This window comes from Carya illinoinensis, chromosome 10 (genome assembly GCF_018687715.1).
Source record: "Carya illinoinensis cultivar Pawnee chromosome 10, C.illinoinensisPawnee_v1, whole genome shotgun sequence".
Classification (NCBI taxonomy): domain Eukaryota; kingdom Viridiplantae; phylum Streptophyta; class Magnoliopsida; order Fagales; family Juglandaceae; genus Carya; species Carya illinoinensis.
Window position 1 is genome coordinate 38,162,349 of NC_056761.1, and position 19,180 is coordinate 38,181,528.

The 19,180-nt window shown below is 35.4% G+C and overlaps 1 protein-coding gene and 1 non-coding gene across 2 annotated transcripts; one reads left to right on the plus strand and one right to left on the minus strand.

Annotated features, from left to right (window-relative positions):
• The first annotated feature begins 12,640 nt into the window (after positions 1-12,640).
• TRNAG-GCC lies at positions 12,641-12,711 on the plus strand. Its single transcript has one exon. It is a non-coding gene; the product is annotated as a tRNA-Gly (tRNA).
• An 859-nt stretch (positions 12,712-13,570) lies between these two features.
• On the minus strand, positions 13,571-16,150 carry LOC122279998 (uncharacterized protein At5g01610-like). Its single transcript, XM_043090935.1, has 3 exons — positions 15,864-16,150; positions 14,413-14,467; positions 13,571-14,087 (listed from the first exon to the last, which is right to left on the minus strand). Exons 1-3 carry the CDS (start codon positions 15,948-15,950, stop codon positions 13,717-13,719), a joined length of 513 nt encoding a protein of 170 aa, XP_042946869.1. The 5' UTR covers positions 15,951-16,150; the 3' UTR covers positions 13,571-13,716.
• Positions 16,151-19,180: the final 3,030 nt, after the last annotated feature.

Below are 19,180 nucleotides of genomic sequence, written 5' to 3' on the forward strand. Positions count from 1 at the left end.
TGGCCCTCAAGAGAGGCTGGAGATGTAGGATGTGAACAAAACAGGAAGGAGTTGGGGCAAAGCAAGGGATTCGGCGCCATTTGTTGATGTGGATTTCTCAAGGCCTCAACTTTACCAAAGGTTGATATTCCTCTACATGAACCACAATTTAACAATGGAGAGATTCTCTTTGTCTTTTTCAAAGCAAAGATTAAACAATTGGTGGAACCTTTCAGATTTTCGATTGCTTTAAAATTTCTGAGACACTATCCATCATTGGATCATGTGAGGGATTTTATCAAAAATCAGTGGGGGCTAAAATTAATGTTAGTGGTAGGTCAACTTCAGAATCCCAGGAATGTTTTAGTGCAATTGGCTAATGAGGACGATTTTGTAACGATGATGGCTCGAGGTAATGCAGAGATGGAGGGAGTGCCATATAGGGTGTTCCATTAGATGCCGGATTTCGAGGAAGAAGAAGACTCTCCATTGGTTCCAATATGGATTATGCTTCCAGGGTTGCCTCCAAATTATTTTCATGCTTCAATTTTAAAGAGTATTGGTAGAGGTGTTGGATGGTTTTTGAAAAGGGATAATGCTACGGTCTATGTGACAAGGCTAGAGGTAACACGTATTTGTGTAGAAATCGATATATCAAAGCCTTTAAGATGTTTGTTCTGACTGGGTATTCTAGGTCTTAAAAATAGCCACTTTCAAGAGGTGGTCTATGAGGCTTTGCCCACATATTGTTTACGGTGTCAGAAACAAGGACACGTAGAATAGAGATGTGGTAGAAGAGAGTGGTTTGGTAAATCTGTTGTGCAAGATGGTGGTAAGGGGGAGGGGGAGGAGGACAATCCTAAACAGGTGTGGAAGGTGGTAGGAGTTAAAAATACAAAGAAAAATTTGCAGCTTGAAGAGACGGAGGGGACATCAGTAAGAAATGATCGACGTGAGTTTTTGCTACCAGGTATCAGTTTACGTCAGAGAGAAGTTGAGAAAAATTCTTTACTTGTGCTATATGTGGATTCAAAAGGGGGATATTTTGGATCATTGTCAACGATAGGTGATCGAGCATCCTGTGCAGGTAGCTTCAATTTGTGAAAATGAAACTTTTATTGTGAAGGAACCGTTGCTTTGTGAGAAGGAGTGGAAAGGAACGAGTGATGGGAAATTGAGGCATAGGTCCCAGGTGAGCCAACTTGAGAAGAATGTTAGTAACTGGTATGATCTTGCACAAGCGGAGAAGGAACATGCTGAGTGTACTGAGGATATTGTTGATCTACCTTTGCCAAGGAGTTCTTTGAAGATTATTGATAAAGCAATTAAATTTGAGTTAGTGCAGTTGGGAGAAAAGGGGAGCACGGAGGTTGATGGGGATATTGTAGGGGATTCTTTGTGTTGTCTAATGTATGATGAGGAGCTTGATCAAGGAATAGAGGACATGGCCATGAAGTGTTATGAATCCGATCTAGAAATGAATTTGACTTTGATAAAAATAAAGGAGATAAAGAAGAAAAATTCTTTAGTAGTCTTGAGAAGGACTACTCGTTCCAATAAAACTCATTAATAGTAATGAATATTCTTACTTGGAATATATTAGGGGAATTATTTCGTCAAAAAGTAGGATTCGGCGCATTTTGGATCAATATATCTCTTCCTTGGTTGCAATTTTAGAACCTTTTCTTTTAGTTAATATATGTGGGAGATGGGCAAGATAGATGCATCTTCCTAATAATTTTAATAATAACGTAGTTGACGGCAAAGTTTGGCATTTTCGGGTGGATAACTTTGATTTTGTGGTAGTTTCACTATCTGATCAGGCCATTACTAGTTGGTTGGTGTGTGGAGATATGCGAGTCCTTTTAACTGTGGTTTATGCAAGTTGTTTCCAGCAAAAAAGGAGGGAGTTATGGAATTATTTGTATAATCTTGATGCGGAAAATTTACCTTAGTTTGTCATGGGAAATTTTAATATTATTAGTAGTGATGATGAAAAAAGGTAGGTGGATTATTTCAAGCTCCTCGTGCTAAGTTAGATTTTAATATATGTATCCAAGATTGTGGATTTGTTGAACTACCTTGTGAGGGATACCGTCTATCTTAGTGTAATGGAAGGTTAGGCAGCCGTCAGATTTGGGCAAAACTTGACAGGGTGCTTATTAATACTTAGTTTTTAGATGCCTTTATAAATGCTTGAGTTAATTATCTCCCAAGAACTTCGTTGGATCATTGTCCATTGTTAACCAGTTTACAATGTATTAGAAGAAGTGGGGTTCGGCCTTTTAGATTTCAAAGAATGTGGGGCACGCATGAGGATTTTCTGAGTCTAGTTAAAAGATGTTGGAGTGAGCCGAGAGAGAGATGTGCTATGGTCCATATCAGTGAAAAATTGAAGACTTCAAAAAGAATTTTACAAAAGTGGAAATGTGGAAGTGTTTGGTAGGGTGGAATATGAGCTAAAAGGTATTGAAATCAGGTTGTTAGACCTAGAAGAAGTGATCATTTCGAATTATTCTCCAGAATTAGAGCATTATTTATTATGTTATAAAAAAAACATGGGCAATGGTTGATAGGGAATAGATTTTGGGTTACCAAAAGTCATGAAATAAGTGGCTTTTGGAAGGAGATGCAAACACAAGTTTTTTTTTCATGAGTTTTTTGGTGTCAAAAAGAAAAATAAGGTGATTGAAATGGTTGCGCTGGATAATGGACAAATTCTTGATTTAGCCAAGGATGTCCATGACGGTGCAATTAATTTTTTTCAAGAGTTATTGACAGTTTTGTGGGTCGAGTGGGACGATGAGGCATTAAATTTGCTTCAGCCAATGTTGTCTACGTTAGAAAATGAGAAGCTGTGCAGAGTGCTGACGATGGAGGAAGTGAAGGAAGCTCTTTGGTCCATTCAGTAGGATAGTAGTCCGAGGCCGAATGGATATTCAACGAGTTTTTTCATTATCGTGTGGAATATCTTAAAGATGATCTTTTGCAGCTTGCGTGTGATTTTTTTGAAGAGAGGCCTATGACTAATTTCTTTAGAGCTACTAATATTGTTCTTATTCCGAAAATGGATGCTCCAAGTTCTTTTACTCAGTTTCGCAGTATTAGTTTGTGTTCAGTGGCTTACAAAATATTATCAAAGATTTTTGTGAATTGCTTGGCTCTGATTATTGAAGAAATGGTATCTCCGGAACAAGCTACATTTGTGTATGGCCGTAGCATATTTGATAACATCACTCCTGCATAGGAGCTTGTTCATGGGATGAAAAGAAAATATCGAGGAGGTAATGTGATGATAAATATACATATAACAAAAGCTTATAACCATGTTAGCTGTAGTTTCTTGATGGAAGTGTTGCCAAGGTTGGGTTTTTGTGAGAAAGGGAGATCAATTATTTTTGAAAAAGTCTACTTGCACCTAGGGTTGGGGTACCCCGCATACCCGAGCGTCCACATATACAATAATGAAACGGTGTATTTCAAATTTAGTTTCTAAAATTCGAAAGATGGAAGTTTGAACACCTCAAATGAGACACCCCCACCTAGGTTGAATGCAGCACGGAACAAAGCAAGCTTCTCAAGTATGTTGCCCTGCCGAGTCACCATGGAAAGCTTGACAAAAAGTGAGCTTATGTTTAATTTCAGTTCAAGTAGATATTTGAATTCCGAAATGATGTTTGTTTGGTTACAGAGAGAATAAAGAACAAAAAATATATATTTTTTTTGAATATGGGTCTTCATGTTGAAAGTTATCATTGACGTAGCAAACTTTCATATTATGGTTAGTATGACAATGGTTTCAGTTTTGGTTCTTTTTAAATGGGAAATATAATGTAAACTTCTCAAATTTAATGTTTGGGGCAAAACAATATAGAATGATAGATACACACAAGTTTTTAGAAATTTGTATTTGAAAGTCGAAATGTTAGCTATGTCTTCCAAACCAATTAGTTGAGTTTAGGTCCTAGACTTTTGGGTTCAATTTTCAAAATAGAAAAATAAAAAGAAGTGGAATATTCATTTCAAGGAGAGAATGGGTGCTCTGACTTCGACGACACTCTCTCTTTCAAAAATTGACCATCGGCGCAGATTCTTCAATGGCATTTACCCTCAACAATGCTAGCTACTTTTTTGGTATGGGTTTGATGAGAACAATTTTGGCGCAAGCTGTTTTTCTGGGATGGGTTTGATTTATGAAATCGTTTCTATTTTTTTTCTTTTCCTTTTTTTTAATCAGTTGAGATGAGTCGATTCTGCCAAAGGTACCCAATGCCGGGTACCTGTAGTAGAATTGATTATTTTTAATTGCATTTCTTCGCTGGTGTTGTCAGTTATGCTAAATGGGAAGTCAAAAGGTTTTTTAGACCCTCTAGGGGTCTTTGACAAGGGGGCCATTGTCTCGTATACAACTATAAAAGCCCAAAAAGAACTTACATAACATATACTCTATTTTTATACAACTATAAAAAGCCCAAAAAGAATTTACATAATATTTTTTCAAGGTTGGGTTAACACTCTTCTATTCTTGTGGAATATGATCTTAGATTTATCCTTAATATAACTTGACATTTCTATACTTGAAAGCATACATTTGAGACTGAGTCACCTAGCAATCTAGACAAAACAAAAATCTGTATTGTATACATAAAAGGAAATTATCTACGTCACAAATAGAAGACAGTTTTAGACCTTTGGTTTTCCTAGAAAACCTTTATCTTCCCTAAGGTGGTTCACTTCATCTAAGATGATACACTTCATCTATCAAGTATAAGTAATTGCACTTCATAACTAAAGTGATGACCTTTGCTATTTTTTTATGGATGAAATAATGAGAGTAGGCTAAAGGTTTTAGGAGTAATAAATGAGGGTCTCTAGTCTTGTCTATATAAAGGAGCTTGTATTTTCCATTAGAACCACCCATAAAGTTCTAAAGCAAAGGCTATAAGTCTCTTCCCTACGAAATCTCTACTCTTTTTTGTAGGTTTAAAACTTTCTAGTTATCAAGCACAAATGACTAGAGGTAAAAGATTCTATAGATCTTTTTATTCATTAAAGTTATTTTCTCACATTTGGTATCATAGCCGATTGCCTTTCAACTTTGTTTTTGAATTATTAGCATTTCATTTTGTTCATAGAGTGGGCTTTTGAAATCCAGTTTTGTTCCTTGTTTTATTCTCTTGACATGATCAATGAATTTTGTCATAATATATGTCGTGAGAAAAAAGCCGGGTCATGATTTCAAACATTTGTGGGCTCTATTTCAAGTTTTATTCATATTGATGGGCCTTTGGGCTAATTTACAGTTAATATTTTTAATGAGATATCCAGCTGTATTTCTTTTACTAATGAAGGTAATACAGTATCCTTATTATTTAAAAGAATACATAAAAAAAAAAAAAAAATGGAATCTCTTTGTAATTAAATCATAGGTTTTAAGGATTTATCCCTATAGGAAAATCTTTAATTTTTATGATTTAATTAGTATAAGAAAATGATTTTTGGTATTGACAGTAAAATTTATCTTCCGCCTATAGGAGTGGATAGTTTTATTTGTTAATATTTGGAATAATTTTTCTTATAAATAAGGATAAGTAAATTTATGCTGTTATGCAACATTTTCCTACAGAAAAGTTAAAATTTACTTGAATTCATAACATTAAATTTTTTCTTGGTTTTGCAACTGTTGTACCATAATCCTTAGTTGATGGTGTTTATTTTATTCTAATGCTTGATGTCACTAATTTTTCTGACTGGAAAGATTTGGTTCAATTTACCTTGGGCTATATGGACCTTGATTGTATACTCTGTGTGGAGCAACTACCTACTGCCATGGATACGGATGCAATCGCCGATGGTGGGAGCGATCTAATCGCCTAAGTCTAATGCTCATAAAGTCTCGCATGAGTAAGAGCATTTGAGATTATATTGGTGATTGCGCTACAATTAAGAAATTAATGCAGGCAATTGAGGAACAGTTTGTTCACTTTGACAAGGCTTTAGCTAGCACTCTCATCAGGCAATTCACTACTAAAGCCTTTGACAGTTCTAAGGGTATGCGTGCATACATTATAGAAATGAGAGACATTGTTTCTCAACTTAAGGGCTTAAAGATAGAGATATATGAGCCATTCTTGGTCCATTTCATCCTTGACTCACTACCATCTGAGTACGAACCTTTCAAGATCTCTTATAACACACATAAGGAAAACTGGTCAGTTACGGATCTTCTGACCATGTGTGTGCAAGAAGAGGAAAGGATGAAGTATGATCTACCTGAAAGTGCAAATATGGTCGTGAATGATAAAATTTAGACCAAGAAGGGCCAAAGTAGACCTCAAAAGAAAAGGAAGCATAATGTGCCATCAAAATCCAATGGATCTAATGGCAAAAATGTGACCTTCTTCTTTTGCAAGAAAGAGGGACATGTAAAGAAGAGCTGCATCAAGTATAAAGAGTGACTTGAAAAGAAAGGTAGCTCTATATCTCTTGTGTGTCATGAATCTTTTTTCATTGATGCTCCTAAAAATTCATGGTAGATTGACTCTGGTTCTTCAATTCATATTATGAATACATTGCAGGGTTTTCTCACCAGAAGGAAACCAACAACAAGTGAACTTTGGGTTTTCACCATAAATAAAGGGCTTCACAAGTTGTTGCAATTGGAGTTTTTAGAGTGATTCTCAAATCGGGACATGTTTTGAATTTAAATAATGTTTTTTCTATTCTAGAATTTTGTAGAAATTTAATTTATATTTCCAAACTTATTATCAAAGGATACAATTTCCTTTTTGAGAATGTTATGACTGTTTTTAAGAATAAAATTCATGTTGGTTCTGGAGCTTTAGTTGATAACTTGTTTAAATTAGATATTCATCCCAATTTTAAAGAGAATTATCTCTCCCTGCATTCAGTTGGTATTAAGAGAAACCTTTTGAATTAAAAATCTTCTCTACTATGACATAAGAGATTGGGACACATCTTTATAGAGAGGATGAGACGGTTAGTAAAAGAATGGGTCCTACAAGATCTTGATTTTACTGACTTCAAGAATTGTGTGGACTGCATAAAGGGTAAGCAGATCATCAATAATTCTAAAGGTTCAAGAAGGAACTCAAGTGTTCTTGAAATTATACACACAAATATCCATGGACCATTTTCTACCCCTTGCCTAAATGGTCAGATATATTTTATTTCATTTATTGACTACTATTCTAGGTATATGTATCTTTATCTTCTGAATGAGAAGGCTCAAGCACTAGATATTTTAAAAGCCTATAACGTAGAAGTAGAGAATCAAAGTGAAAAGAAATCTGATAGAGGAGGAGAATATTATGGTAGGTACGCAGAACATGGACAAATTAAGGGTCCATTTGCAAATTTCCTTCAGGAAGAAGGAATTGTTGCCCAATATTCAATGCCTGGCACACCACCACAAAATGGTGTTGAAAAAAAAAAGGAATCGTACGCTAATGGATATGGTAAGAAGCATGATTAGTAAATCTAATATGCAACTTTCCTTATGGAGTGATGCTCTTAAAACTATAGTGTATATATTGAATAGGGTTCCATCCCAATATGTCTCTAAGACACCTTTCGAGTTGTGGAAATGGTAGAAACCTAGTTTAAATCATATACACATATGGGGTCGTCCTGTTGAAATTAGGATTTATAATCCTAACATAAAGAAGTTAGATCCAAGGACAACTAGCGGTTTCTTTATTGGGTATTCAAATAACTCCAAAAGATATAGATTTTATCGTCCCAATAATAGCCCTCGAATTGTTGAATCTAAAAATATAAAATTTCTTGAGGATGTTGAACGTAGTGGGAGTGTGAATCCTCAAGAGGTCACTTTTTAGGAAACACCTGAACATGTAACTTTGCCTTCTTTTGGAGAAAGAATGGTTGTCTTAAGACAAAATAGATCACAAGATCATGTAATGACACCAATTCAAGTATAGCATGTCCCCGTAAATGAGGTTCAATTTAAAGTTATTCCGTATTTACAGTCTGAACCAATTGAGTCATCTCCAAATGATGAGGTAATGGCTTTAAGAAGATCCTCATGAATACGTAGGCTTGCTATTCCAGATGATTATATTGTATACATAACTGAGTTTGATTTTGACATTGGACTTTCGGAAGACCCAATTACATTTTCACAAGCCATGAGTGGAGATAAATCTACATTTTGGTTGGATGCCATGAAAAATGAGTTAGAATCCATTCATAAGAACCAAGCCTGGGATCTTGTAGAATTACCAAAAGGGGCGGCAATAGTTGGCTACAAATGGGTTTATAAAACCAAACGAGATTCTTCTGGTAATGTCGAATGATATAAACTTGTCGCTAAAGGATTCACTCAGAAGGAAGGCATTGATTATCATGAAACCTTCTCTCCGGACTCTAAGAAGGATTCGTTGAGGATAATCATGGCTTTATTAGCTCATTTTGATTTAGAGTTATATCAAATGGATGTGAAAATGACTTTTCTTAATGGGGATCTTGATGAAGTGGTATACATGAAACAACCCGAGGGTTTCAGTGACGACAGTCAGAAAGTATGTAAATTGAAGAAGTCTCTTTATGGACTAAAACAAGCTTCCGGTCAATGGTATTTAAAATTTCACAAGATTATTATCTTATACGGTTTTATCGAGAATCTTATTGATCAATGTATATACCTTAAAGTCCGTGGGAGCAAATACATTTTCTTAGTCCTATATGTAGACGATATTCTTCTTGCAAGCAGTGATTTGAGATTGTTACATTAGACTAAACAATTTCTCTCCTAAAATTTTGAAATGAAGGATATGGGTGAATCCTCTTATGTCATTGGCATAGAAATTCACAGAGACAGGAAACAAAGAGTCTTAGGACTATCTCGAAAGGCCTACATTGAAAAGATTTTACAGAGATTCGGTATGAAAGATTGTAAAGCCTCTGTAACTCTCATAATCAAAGGTGATAAATTTCATAAAAGACTATAACCTGAAAATGCATTGGAACAAGAGCAGATGAAAAGTGTGCCTTATGCATCTGCAGTGGGTAGCTTGATGTATGCTCAAGTTTGTACCCGTCCAGACATATGTCTAGCAGTTGGATTATTGGGTCACTATCAAAGTAATCCAGGACTTCAACATTAGATAGCTACAAAGAAGGTGATACGGTATTTGCAATGAACCAAGAATTACATGCTAACCTATAGGCATACAGAAAATTTGCAAGTGGTTGGCTATTCAAATTCGGATTTTGACAGTTGTGTAGACACTAGAAAGTCTACTTCTAGATATATCTTTCTTCTTGATGAATGAGCTATATCTTGGAAGAGTACGAAGCAATCTATAGTTGCTACGTCTACTGTGGAGGCAGAATTTATTGCTTGCTATGAAGCAACGACACAAGCCATATGGTTGAAGAATTATTTCTGGTCTTAAAATTATCGATTACATTCAAAGACCAATAAAAATTCTTTGTGATAATACCGCTGCAGTGTTATTCTCAAAGAACAATAAGAACAGAAGCAGAAGCAAGCATATCGATATAAAGTATTTAAGTGTGAGAGAGAGAATCAAATATAATGTGGTGTATATTGAGCACACCAGTACAAATTTGATGTTAGCTAATCTAATGACCAGAGGATTACCAGTAAAATAGTTTCAGGGTCATATGAATCGTATGGGCCTAACTAAAGTGTAATCTCTCATGTTACTGTATATTCCACAAAGAATAAAGTTAAATTCAGTTTCAATTTTGCACATAAAGTAACGAATTCATTATATCCATTGGGTGATTAAGTTGGACCCGAATGACTTTTAATAGTTGTTCATAAAGTATTTTAAGAGTTACTATGTATTGTGACACATAGAAGGGAAATATTCACTATAAAGAGCAATACCACCATGGTTCGTATATAGTATACCTTGAAAGAATTAAGGGCATTATTTTAGCCATTTCAGTTTTACCTATTAAGTGAACCAAGTGAGAAAATATTAGACCTTTGGTTTTCCTAGAAAACCTTTGTCTTCCCTAAAGTGGTTCACTTCATCTAAGATTATACATTTCATTTATCAAACATAGGTAATTGCCCTTCATAAATAAAGTGGTGACTCTTGCTATTTTTTTATGGATGAAATAATGAGGGTAGCCTAAAGGTTTTAGGAGTAATAAATGAGAGTCTCTAGTCTTGCCTATATAAAAGGGCTTATGTTTTCCATTAGAACCATCCATAAAGTTTTAACGTAAAGGCTAGAAATCTCTTCCCTACAAATCTCTACTCTCTTCATTAAAGTTATTTTCTCACAAGCAGCCCTGCTACTCAGTCAGTTAAGTGCCAAGAAACTTGTTACTACTTTCGGTATATATTGACACATCATATATTCCTAGATTATTCCTTATGTCCCTTCCTTGTCTAATAAATAAGCTGCATGATTAGCTTCCTGAGTCATAATTTTTTAAGAAAAAGGGAAAGCGACTGTTTAAGACCTACATATTTAAAAAAAAACCCATCAAATTCAACAGCCCAATGTGATTCATTTCTGGGGCAATTTGCAACAAAGAATAGTAATGAAGTTGGTATCTTGGGGGGGTTTGATTTTTCAATTTTACCTTAAAAAATTATGTTTGGGAAGTGCTTTGAAACGCAAGGAATTTAAAACAACCTAACATATATTTGGTGAGATGTGATAGGAGGCAGGTGAAATTTACACCCAAAACGGTTGCAATGCACATGCTTCAACCCTCCCTGCTGTAAGTTGTGGCCAAAAGGTTAAGCACGCTTTGAAAGCGATGCCAAGAGAATCCCATTGCTCTAGCTAGAAGTGTCTGTTCCTCGATTAGACTAATAAAATAATTTTTACATCTCCACTTTGATCATACGTATAAGAGTTGAGCTATTTTGCAAATTACAAGTCGATGCGTAAACAAAACGTGAAATTTCTCATTTCTTTTCATAAAGCTGTGTGACACAAAGGATGGATGCAGGCAAACACCAAGTCTATGAGAAAAGGCAACCAACCGTTTGACCTGTGGCCCCATGACACCTTCCCTACATGTTTTAAAAAAGGGAATCTCTTGACTTTTGTGAGGACGATAAGTGGGAAAGTCAATGTCCAAACAACCTCTCCTTGTCAATTTCCATTTTCCCTAATAAGCAATTCCATCTCTATCGTAAACTCATCAGTTTATTTGTCCTATCATTTGCCTACACGCACAGAGACTCACCGTCTTTACATATGTTGCTTTGTGGCTTGGCAGATGTGCTTTGTTGTTTTGCTTTTAGCATTAGTTTATTTGTTTGGGAAGTTAAACGATTGTGATGATGAAGATATTTAATGGAAGTGGAGGAGGATCAGCCATGGGAAGATGGAGAGCTGGGGGGCCTGGCTATGCATCAAGCGCTCACTTCTCTTGCCAACTAAATGTATATTTCTCAAATTCACTACACATCTCAGACGCAAGGCCAAAGGTAAGACCCCCGCAACATATGTAGTTAAAAAATCTCTTTTTTGGCAACTAGGAAGCTTGCAATGGATTAAGCCCATATCTCATATCTATGTTTCCTAATATCTGTCTCTCATGATAACAATGGTAGGGAATAGACAAGGGCTTGTAACTCTCTACAAGGACATGGAGTCTTGCGGGGAATATGCAGATATACAAGTTATGTGGGAGATGCTTCATTCTTCTTCTCCTGCAAATGCCAGCAAGAACAATGAAAGAAAGAGTGCTAATTGGAGATTCTGTTTTCGGCCAACTTGAATGAGTTACATATATGTCAGAGAATTGGTATTATGAACTTGATAGACAAGTCTCTTATTATTTCGTTACAGCATTGTTGAGAGGTTTGGCTTCATTTTTGGAGGAAATTGAAAATCCAAGGGGAAGAAGACACCCATTATTTGTAAATATCAGCATCTGAGTATAAAACTAAAATAATGTTTGTTGATCTTCCATTGATCCGATGAAATACTTACTAGACTGTAACAAAGAACTAAAACAACACCATAATTCTTGATCAAAGTGCCACACTCCTGCAAGCCACCAAACAAGACCATAAAATTAATTAGCAAAGGATGGATATCATGGGCTTATGAAATGATGGATCCCCAGAATGCACTTGGATACGCCTGCTGCTACAATCTGCTGTATGCATATGCAACTCCTTCATGGACTCAGTGACAGCAACTCTTCTGTAAACTAATGGGGGGAAATATCTGGTATCTGCGGACAGCTCGATTAGGTGACCTACTGAAAGAAATAGCTTCAGCCGGCAGTATTTGGCGGTACACACATAATTTTCTCAAACCCAGCCATTGTCCAGAAGGTTGGATTGATTTGAATGTATATAATACATTCATAATATATCAATTGAGCTGGGAATACTAGTTGCATTCCATTAATTCAAGAAGGTACCATGTTACAAAGAAAAAGTATGAAATTTACTGAAAAAAACTCAAATCAACCTATGTTAGAATTAAACTACCAAACAAAATTGATGCATCCAGAATTCAGATCAAGCCTTGCCCTTAAATATAAATGTGATAATTTTAAAAACTACCCTGTATGGTTATCTGTGAAGAATTCAGACAACATTCACAACAAGATATTTTCCCATTTTATTTAATTCGTTAATTTAGTTTAGTAATCAAAACTTTATCCAGCACCAGTGGTCTAGTGGTAGAGTAGTACCCTGCCACGGTACAGACCCGGGTTCGATTCCCGGCTGGTGCATCACTTACTATTTTTTGTTTTCCCCTGTTTAAGGGCTCCCTCTATATTATAGATGCAAGATATCATGTGTGACTCCTGAAGTTTACAGTGGTGGCAGCCTTTACTTATATCTAAGCATTCCGATTTTTCATCCTATTCTTTAAAATACATTATCAAAATCTATTTTTTTTATTTTATATATTAATTTTTACAATATATCAATTTATCTATTTTTTCTTCAGATCATTTAAATATTATATTTTTTAATCTTTTTTATTCACAGATGAGAAATAAATGATTCAATCTTTACACGGTAGGAGAGGGGAAAGCGCACACATATGAGAGAGGAATGATTAAAATTATTTACAACTATGAATAGTTATCGCTAGATGTAGCGGTAACACTGTAGCCAATTGGAAATTATGAATGAAGTAGAACATCCTTTGGATGCCACTTTTAGAATCTAGTTCTTCAAATTATACAAAATCAAGGGTTTTCCAGAACCCGTTGGGAGTCCCAGGGTGTAAAAATCAACCCTCTCCTTCACCTGCTTAAATGAAGAAAAATGACTTTGTACAAACATGGGACATGCAAGCTCATGCGAGCTTTTGGAAATAAGTGACATCCACTTGAAAAATTCTTTTTCTTTCTTTTTTTTTTTTAATTTTTTTATAGCAAATCATAATTTTTTTTCCCAAAAAAACACTATATCAAACTTATTTCCATAAGGTTATATATAACATTACTCTTTAAAATAGCATAGCCCCTTTATTACTCAGCAGGACATCGGATGTGAGCTTGTCTCTTTGAAAAGCACAAGAAAACATACACTGTAACAGTGTAACTTCGACCATTAAAAACGACAACTGAAGGACAACAATTCAAAAGCAGGGAGCATTTAACATGTGATTCAATCATTCAACTGGTCTTGGTCGTTACAATACCCAATCACGGAGGAGACAAGCCGGTCCAAGCACTACAAGGGGAATTACAGGTGTGGATATATAAACTCAAAAGCATCCGGCTTTAGAACTTTTCTACAGTTACACCATCTCTAAGAACCTCATAAGCCTCTCTGCTCCTTGTTTTCTTCATCCCGGCCGTGACATATAGCTTCGATCCATCAGATGAGATACAGGTCACTTTTACCCATATCATCACCTTTGTCTTCATCCCCTCTATATCAGCTAGCTTTCCTTTCTCCAGATACCCAGTAATAGTGGTGGAAAAGCGCAAAACAGATGAGTCCCTGTAGCCCACTTCACAAACTGCCGGTACAAAGACTGTAAGCTTTCCCGTCTCTTCATTGAACTCATAGTTGGTGGCATCACGTGGGAAGATCCCTACCGCCATGTCATATTCTTTTAGCAGCTCTGGCAATGGCTTTTGCATTTTTCCTGTATAGACAAGATTAAATATATTGTTGTGTTCTCATCTTTGGTGTTCTCAACTCATTACAATTCCCAAGAAAGAAAATCTTGTTTGACTTATTAACTATTAAACTTGCTAAAGAGTTGAACTTGGCACACAATAGATACCGTTCTAAGTGATAACCTAAACACCATAGTTCATTATCATACAAGTGCCTACAGATATCCAGTATTTTAGCAATGAGTTTTGAAGCAAATTAAGGGAATATATTTATGGAATGGGAATAAATAAATTTCTTTCACGTGCACAGAAATACAGTTGAAAGAGTAACAAAATGCAGCAAACACAAACCTTTGACTTTATTAACCAACCATTTGGCTCCACCTTCAATGCTGGTTGACAATGACTGCTCAGAGTAGCAAAAATGTCAGTAAGAACTACATGGCAAATTAAAACAATGCCAGTTTAGTACAGAAGTAGGAGGCTATATGCAAATGGCCATATGTTTAAGCACATTACAAATACAACAATACTTTTCGGTTGATTGATTTTTATTGAGATCAGGTTGCTAATATGTTATTTAAAAGTTTCTTCTTCCCTCACATTCTTTAATGCTTCTAGCACCAAATTATCCACACAACAAAAACATGCACACACAACCGCATCCTTGGTACACCTGAATACATTAAGATCAAGAATCAAAATCATATACAATCAGCCCTTGTGCGCGTAAAATGCAACTTTCTAGACCACCCAAACCACGAGTGGATAAAGCGGGAATGTATTGACAACTGTCTTTAACTAAAACTTTGATATAAGTACATATCATTCTTGATATAATTCTAAAGAAGCTCAGCCTTGGTTGAAGGAAGCTTGTGTATCACTTCATTATCATGTTTATACTCGACTTCAACTATCTAATTACATAACTATTCTATTCAAGTAATGCCAAGATTATCCATTTACAAATATTATTTATTGAATCAAACAAAAATTATCAAATCTAGCATCATTTTCATAACTAGAAAAGCATTAAGTTAAATAAAAAGAAAAGAAAAAAGAAACTCCCATTCCAAAGTGCATGTATGAAAATCAAAACACATTTGCAGACCCTATAGCTAAAGCAGGGATAACGAGTCTGCTCATGATATTAAAAGAGAATAAATATCAAATACGATATGCCTTCTTAGCTCAGAAAGCAGAATGGAATGTAGAATATATAGAGATCGCTAGCTATATATAGAGATCCCAAGCAGTGATAACGGGTCTGCTCGTGATATCAAAAGAGGATAAATATCAAATACGCTACACCTTCTTTGCTCCAAAATTATCAAATCTATTATATAGAGATCGCGAGCTATTTATCTCCATACAAATCCCACGTCACCACGCATAGATGTAAACGTAAACAGCACTAACCAAAAGGACCAAAAAAAAAAAAAAAGAAAAAAGCGCAAATATAAAATGCAGTATGATAAAATTTGTCGAAGTTTTTTTTTTTTAGTCGTGATTATATAATTTCTCTTTCCGAATTAAGCTAGCAATCACAAACTAAGCTAAAACGGTTGCTACCCATTCTAAGCTAAATGCTCAATATCAATTAAGAAATCAATTAGAGATTCAATGCTCAACATCTATTCTCTTAAACCGAAATCATAAAAAACCTCAATTTAATTTACGGCTTCAACATACAAAGAAACAACTTTTCCATCAGATGGATATGGTAATAGAATTAAGCAAAACAAAAATGACATAATTCAATTCTAAGATTAATTAAGAGAGAAAGGGAGAACCGGACGTACGTTGAAATCATCACCGACGGAGTTGATCTCCTTGTTAGCCTTCTGGCTGAACCAGTACGAGCCCACCTTGTTCAATATCTGATCCATACCGTTGATGAACCGAAGATTATTCGGATCCCTCGCTCTCTCTCTCTCTCAGGCTTTTCAATGAATGAAAGAGAAGGATGGATATCTCTATCGAGAAGGAAGATTTCTAGAGAGAGACAGAGGGACGGAGAAACAGTAGGCCGTTTCCCTGTTTTCTCTCTCTGCAAAAAGTCAGAATTTCCAACATATTATTTTGCCACTTGGTCTTACTCCGCTTCTCGGAAAATATATTAGCCTTTTTTTTTTTTAAAGGAATGGAAAAATTAAAAAAAAAAAAAAAAAAAAAAAAAAAAGACATTATTATTGAAAGAAAAATTATATTATTCATGTTTACACTATACATTTATTCTTATTTTTTGTATTTTTTTTCTTAACAAATACATGATATAAAAATAATGAGTAGAAGAACTTATGGTGAAAATATTAAGTATCTATATTTCGAGAATATAAATGTCAAAGATTATCTATAGAGAAATTTGGAAAATAAAACCTTAATATTTAATTTTATGATTTTTCTTTTTCTTGATGTTTTCATGTTAATAAGATTCTTCAAATTGTTATATAAAATATTTAAAATAGTCATTAATTGAAATTATCATAAAAACAATCTAGGACTCGGGTTACCCATTACTGGGTAGGGTAGGTAAGTTCTTTTAAAATTTTAAGTGAAATGGGTAGAGGCAGGTTCTAGATAAGATCTGCCCGTCATACTTGTAAATTAAGTTTGCATTCCTTATTTATTACATTCCTTATTGACAAACCAAATTTGCCACACCAAAACTAGTCCCCTCTTTCCTTTGAATGGTGAGGTTTTCTCTCTGCATAGATGTGTCTCTTGGACTATTTCTAGTTTGAAGAGGTGGTGAATGGAAGAGGAGTTGACAAAAAAGTGGACAAGTTTTAGCTTAATAGAACAAGAAAGAACAAAGGTGATATTACCTTCTTCTATCTTGGACAAGGCTGAGGCACAAAGGAGAAGCTGTCTATTTGCTTTGATCATAGCAGATAAGACAATTAACAAAGAAGCCTTCAAATCGACAACATCTAGAATATGGAAGATTGAAGGGTGGATTCAATACAATGAGGTGGGAGAAAACAGGTATTTGGTGAAGTTTCAAAATGAAGAAGATAGGAAGAGAGTGATCATAGAGAGGTTGTGGTCATTTGATCGATAGTTAGTTTGCTTGTAGAAATTTGAGGGTGGTCCTATACCTCCAAGTGAGTTGCCATTCAATAAAGAAGTTTTTTGGTTACAAGTTCATAACATGCCTCTGGCATGTAAGAATCAAGCAGCGGGAAACCAGATTGGTGGAAGTCTGTGGAAAGTGATGGAAGTTGTTGCAAATCACAGAGGTTAGGTTGGGGCAAATTCTTAAGACTGAGAGTCGAGATGGACATTACAAAAGCTTTAATGAGAGGAACTTTTTTGACCATTGATGGGAAGCAAACTTGGGTCCAGTTTAAGTATGAAAGACTTCCTAACTTCTGTCTTCAATATGGAGTGATCAAGCATTCCAAGAAAGGTTGTCCAAACATGAAAGTAGAAAGAAGTGCATATGTTGGTCAGACTCAATATGGTGAATGGTTATGTGCCCCTCTAGCAAAAAACACTAGAAGTAGTCATAAAAGGTATGGTGGGGATGCAGGCCAACCAACGCAAGAAGAGCATTAGACGTGGTAGACAAGAGTAAGTGACAATGATGAAGCTCAAAAAGGAAAGTCAACTTAGCAAGCGCCTATCAAGGAAGTTAAGAAGGAATATTATGCTCATATGGAAGGTGATGCTAAGATGGAAAGTATGCATGAATTTAGGGAGAGGGAGGAATCTGTGGAATTTTCAAATCAAATAATGGAGGGAGTTGGGAAGGCAGTAGTTTTCATAAACTCTGCTACGGAGGATAAAATGGAGTTCAAACTTAATCAATGTGCAACTGCCATCAATAACAAAGAACTCATGGTAGTAATGGCAACCTCTCTCCGTACTAAAAGGCATAGTACAGCCGGTAGCTACCAAACAGAATTATCTTTTGCTTCCCAAGTTCTTTGGAATCTTTTTCGACTAATCAAGTCCTCTTATTGGAAAGGAAAAAAAAAAGGCTAGCTGGAAAATGAGAGCAAGGGACAAGTTTTTTGATGACTTTGTCAATAAGTCTAGTAAGAAGGTGGAGGGCATTGAGGATAGCAAAAGGGACTTTGGAAGTATGTTGGATGATCATCACATTGATATTGTTTCTAAAAAAATAAAAATTTGAGACTATGGTTGAAATGGACTCAAATTGTGAAGAGTTGATAGCGGCTGGTGTACAGCCTCACCAACAGCCATAAATTGCTTAAGTTGGAACTACTGAGGGTTTGAAAATTCTCAAACATTTAGAGATCTTCATCTCATGGTGAAAAATAAGTTTCTAAGCTTTGTTTTGTTTATTTAAACAAAGTGTAAAAGAAATAAGGTGGAGATGATTAAGAAAAGATTGAATTTTGAGAACAGCTTTGTAGTTGACTGTAGAGAACTTAATGAGGGTCTTGTTGTCCTATGGAAGAGTGATGTTGAAGCTGAATTGGAGTCTTACACTCATAACCATATTTCCCTAAGAGTAAAAAATGAAAATAGAGGGAAGAGCTAGGTACTGACAGGATTCTATGGAAGCCTAATGATAGCAAAATGGCAAGCTAGTTGAGATCTTCTCAAAGAAATAAAAACTGAGAGAGAGATTGGGTGTTTGTGTTTGAGGGATTTTAATGAAATTCTTAAAAATAGTGAGAAGTATGGGGAAAAAATGAAACCTCATAATCAAATGGAGGCTTTTATACCTACAGTGGAGGAATGCGGTATGAGTGATCTAGGTTTTGTTGGGAATAAATTCACCTAGTGTAATAACAGACATGGAGAAGCTTCTACCAAAAAAAGACTTGATAGAGCTTTTCGTAACAATGAATGGAATGAGTTGTTTCCTAGAACTATGGTGAGTACACTGCCTACTCAAAACTCTGATCATAGCACAATTCTTCTATCCATGGATAACAGTCTTATCAATATGAGCAGTATGACAAAGCCATTTAGATACGTAGCCTGGTGGGTACAAAGAGAAGAATGTAATAAGATAATCCAGGGAAAGGGGAAAAACTCAAGGATGGCTGATAATAAACTCAGGTATACAACAAAAAGATTGAGGAAATGTCAAGCAGTTGATGAAATGGAGTAAACAATAGTATGGCAACACAAAGAGAAA

Bases quoted from the DNA above. Each gene is read 5' to 3' on its own strand.
- LOC122279998 (XM_043090935.1), bottom strand. From the start codon at position 15,950: ATGGATCAGATATTGAACAAGGTGGGCTCGTACTGGTTCAGCCAGAAG. The intron at 14,468-15,863 runs GTACGTCCGGTT...TACTCTGAGCAG, and splicing joins CCGTCGGTGATGATTTCAAC to TCATTGTCAACCAGCATTGA. The intron at 14,088-14,412 runs GTTTGTGTTTGC...TTGTCTATACAG, and splicing joins GTTGGTTAATAAAGTCAAAG to GAAAAATGCAAAAGCCATTG.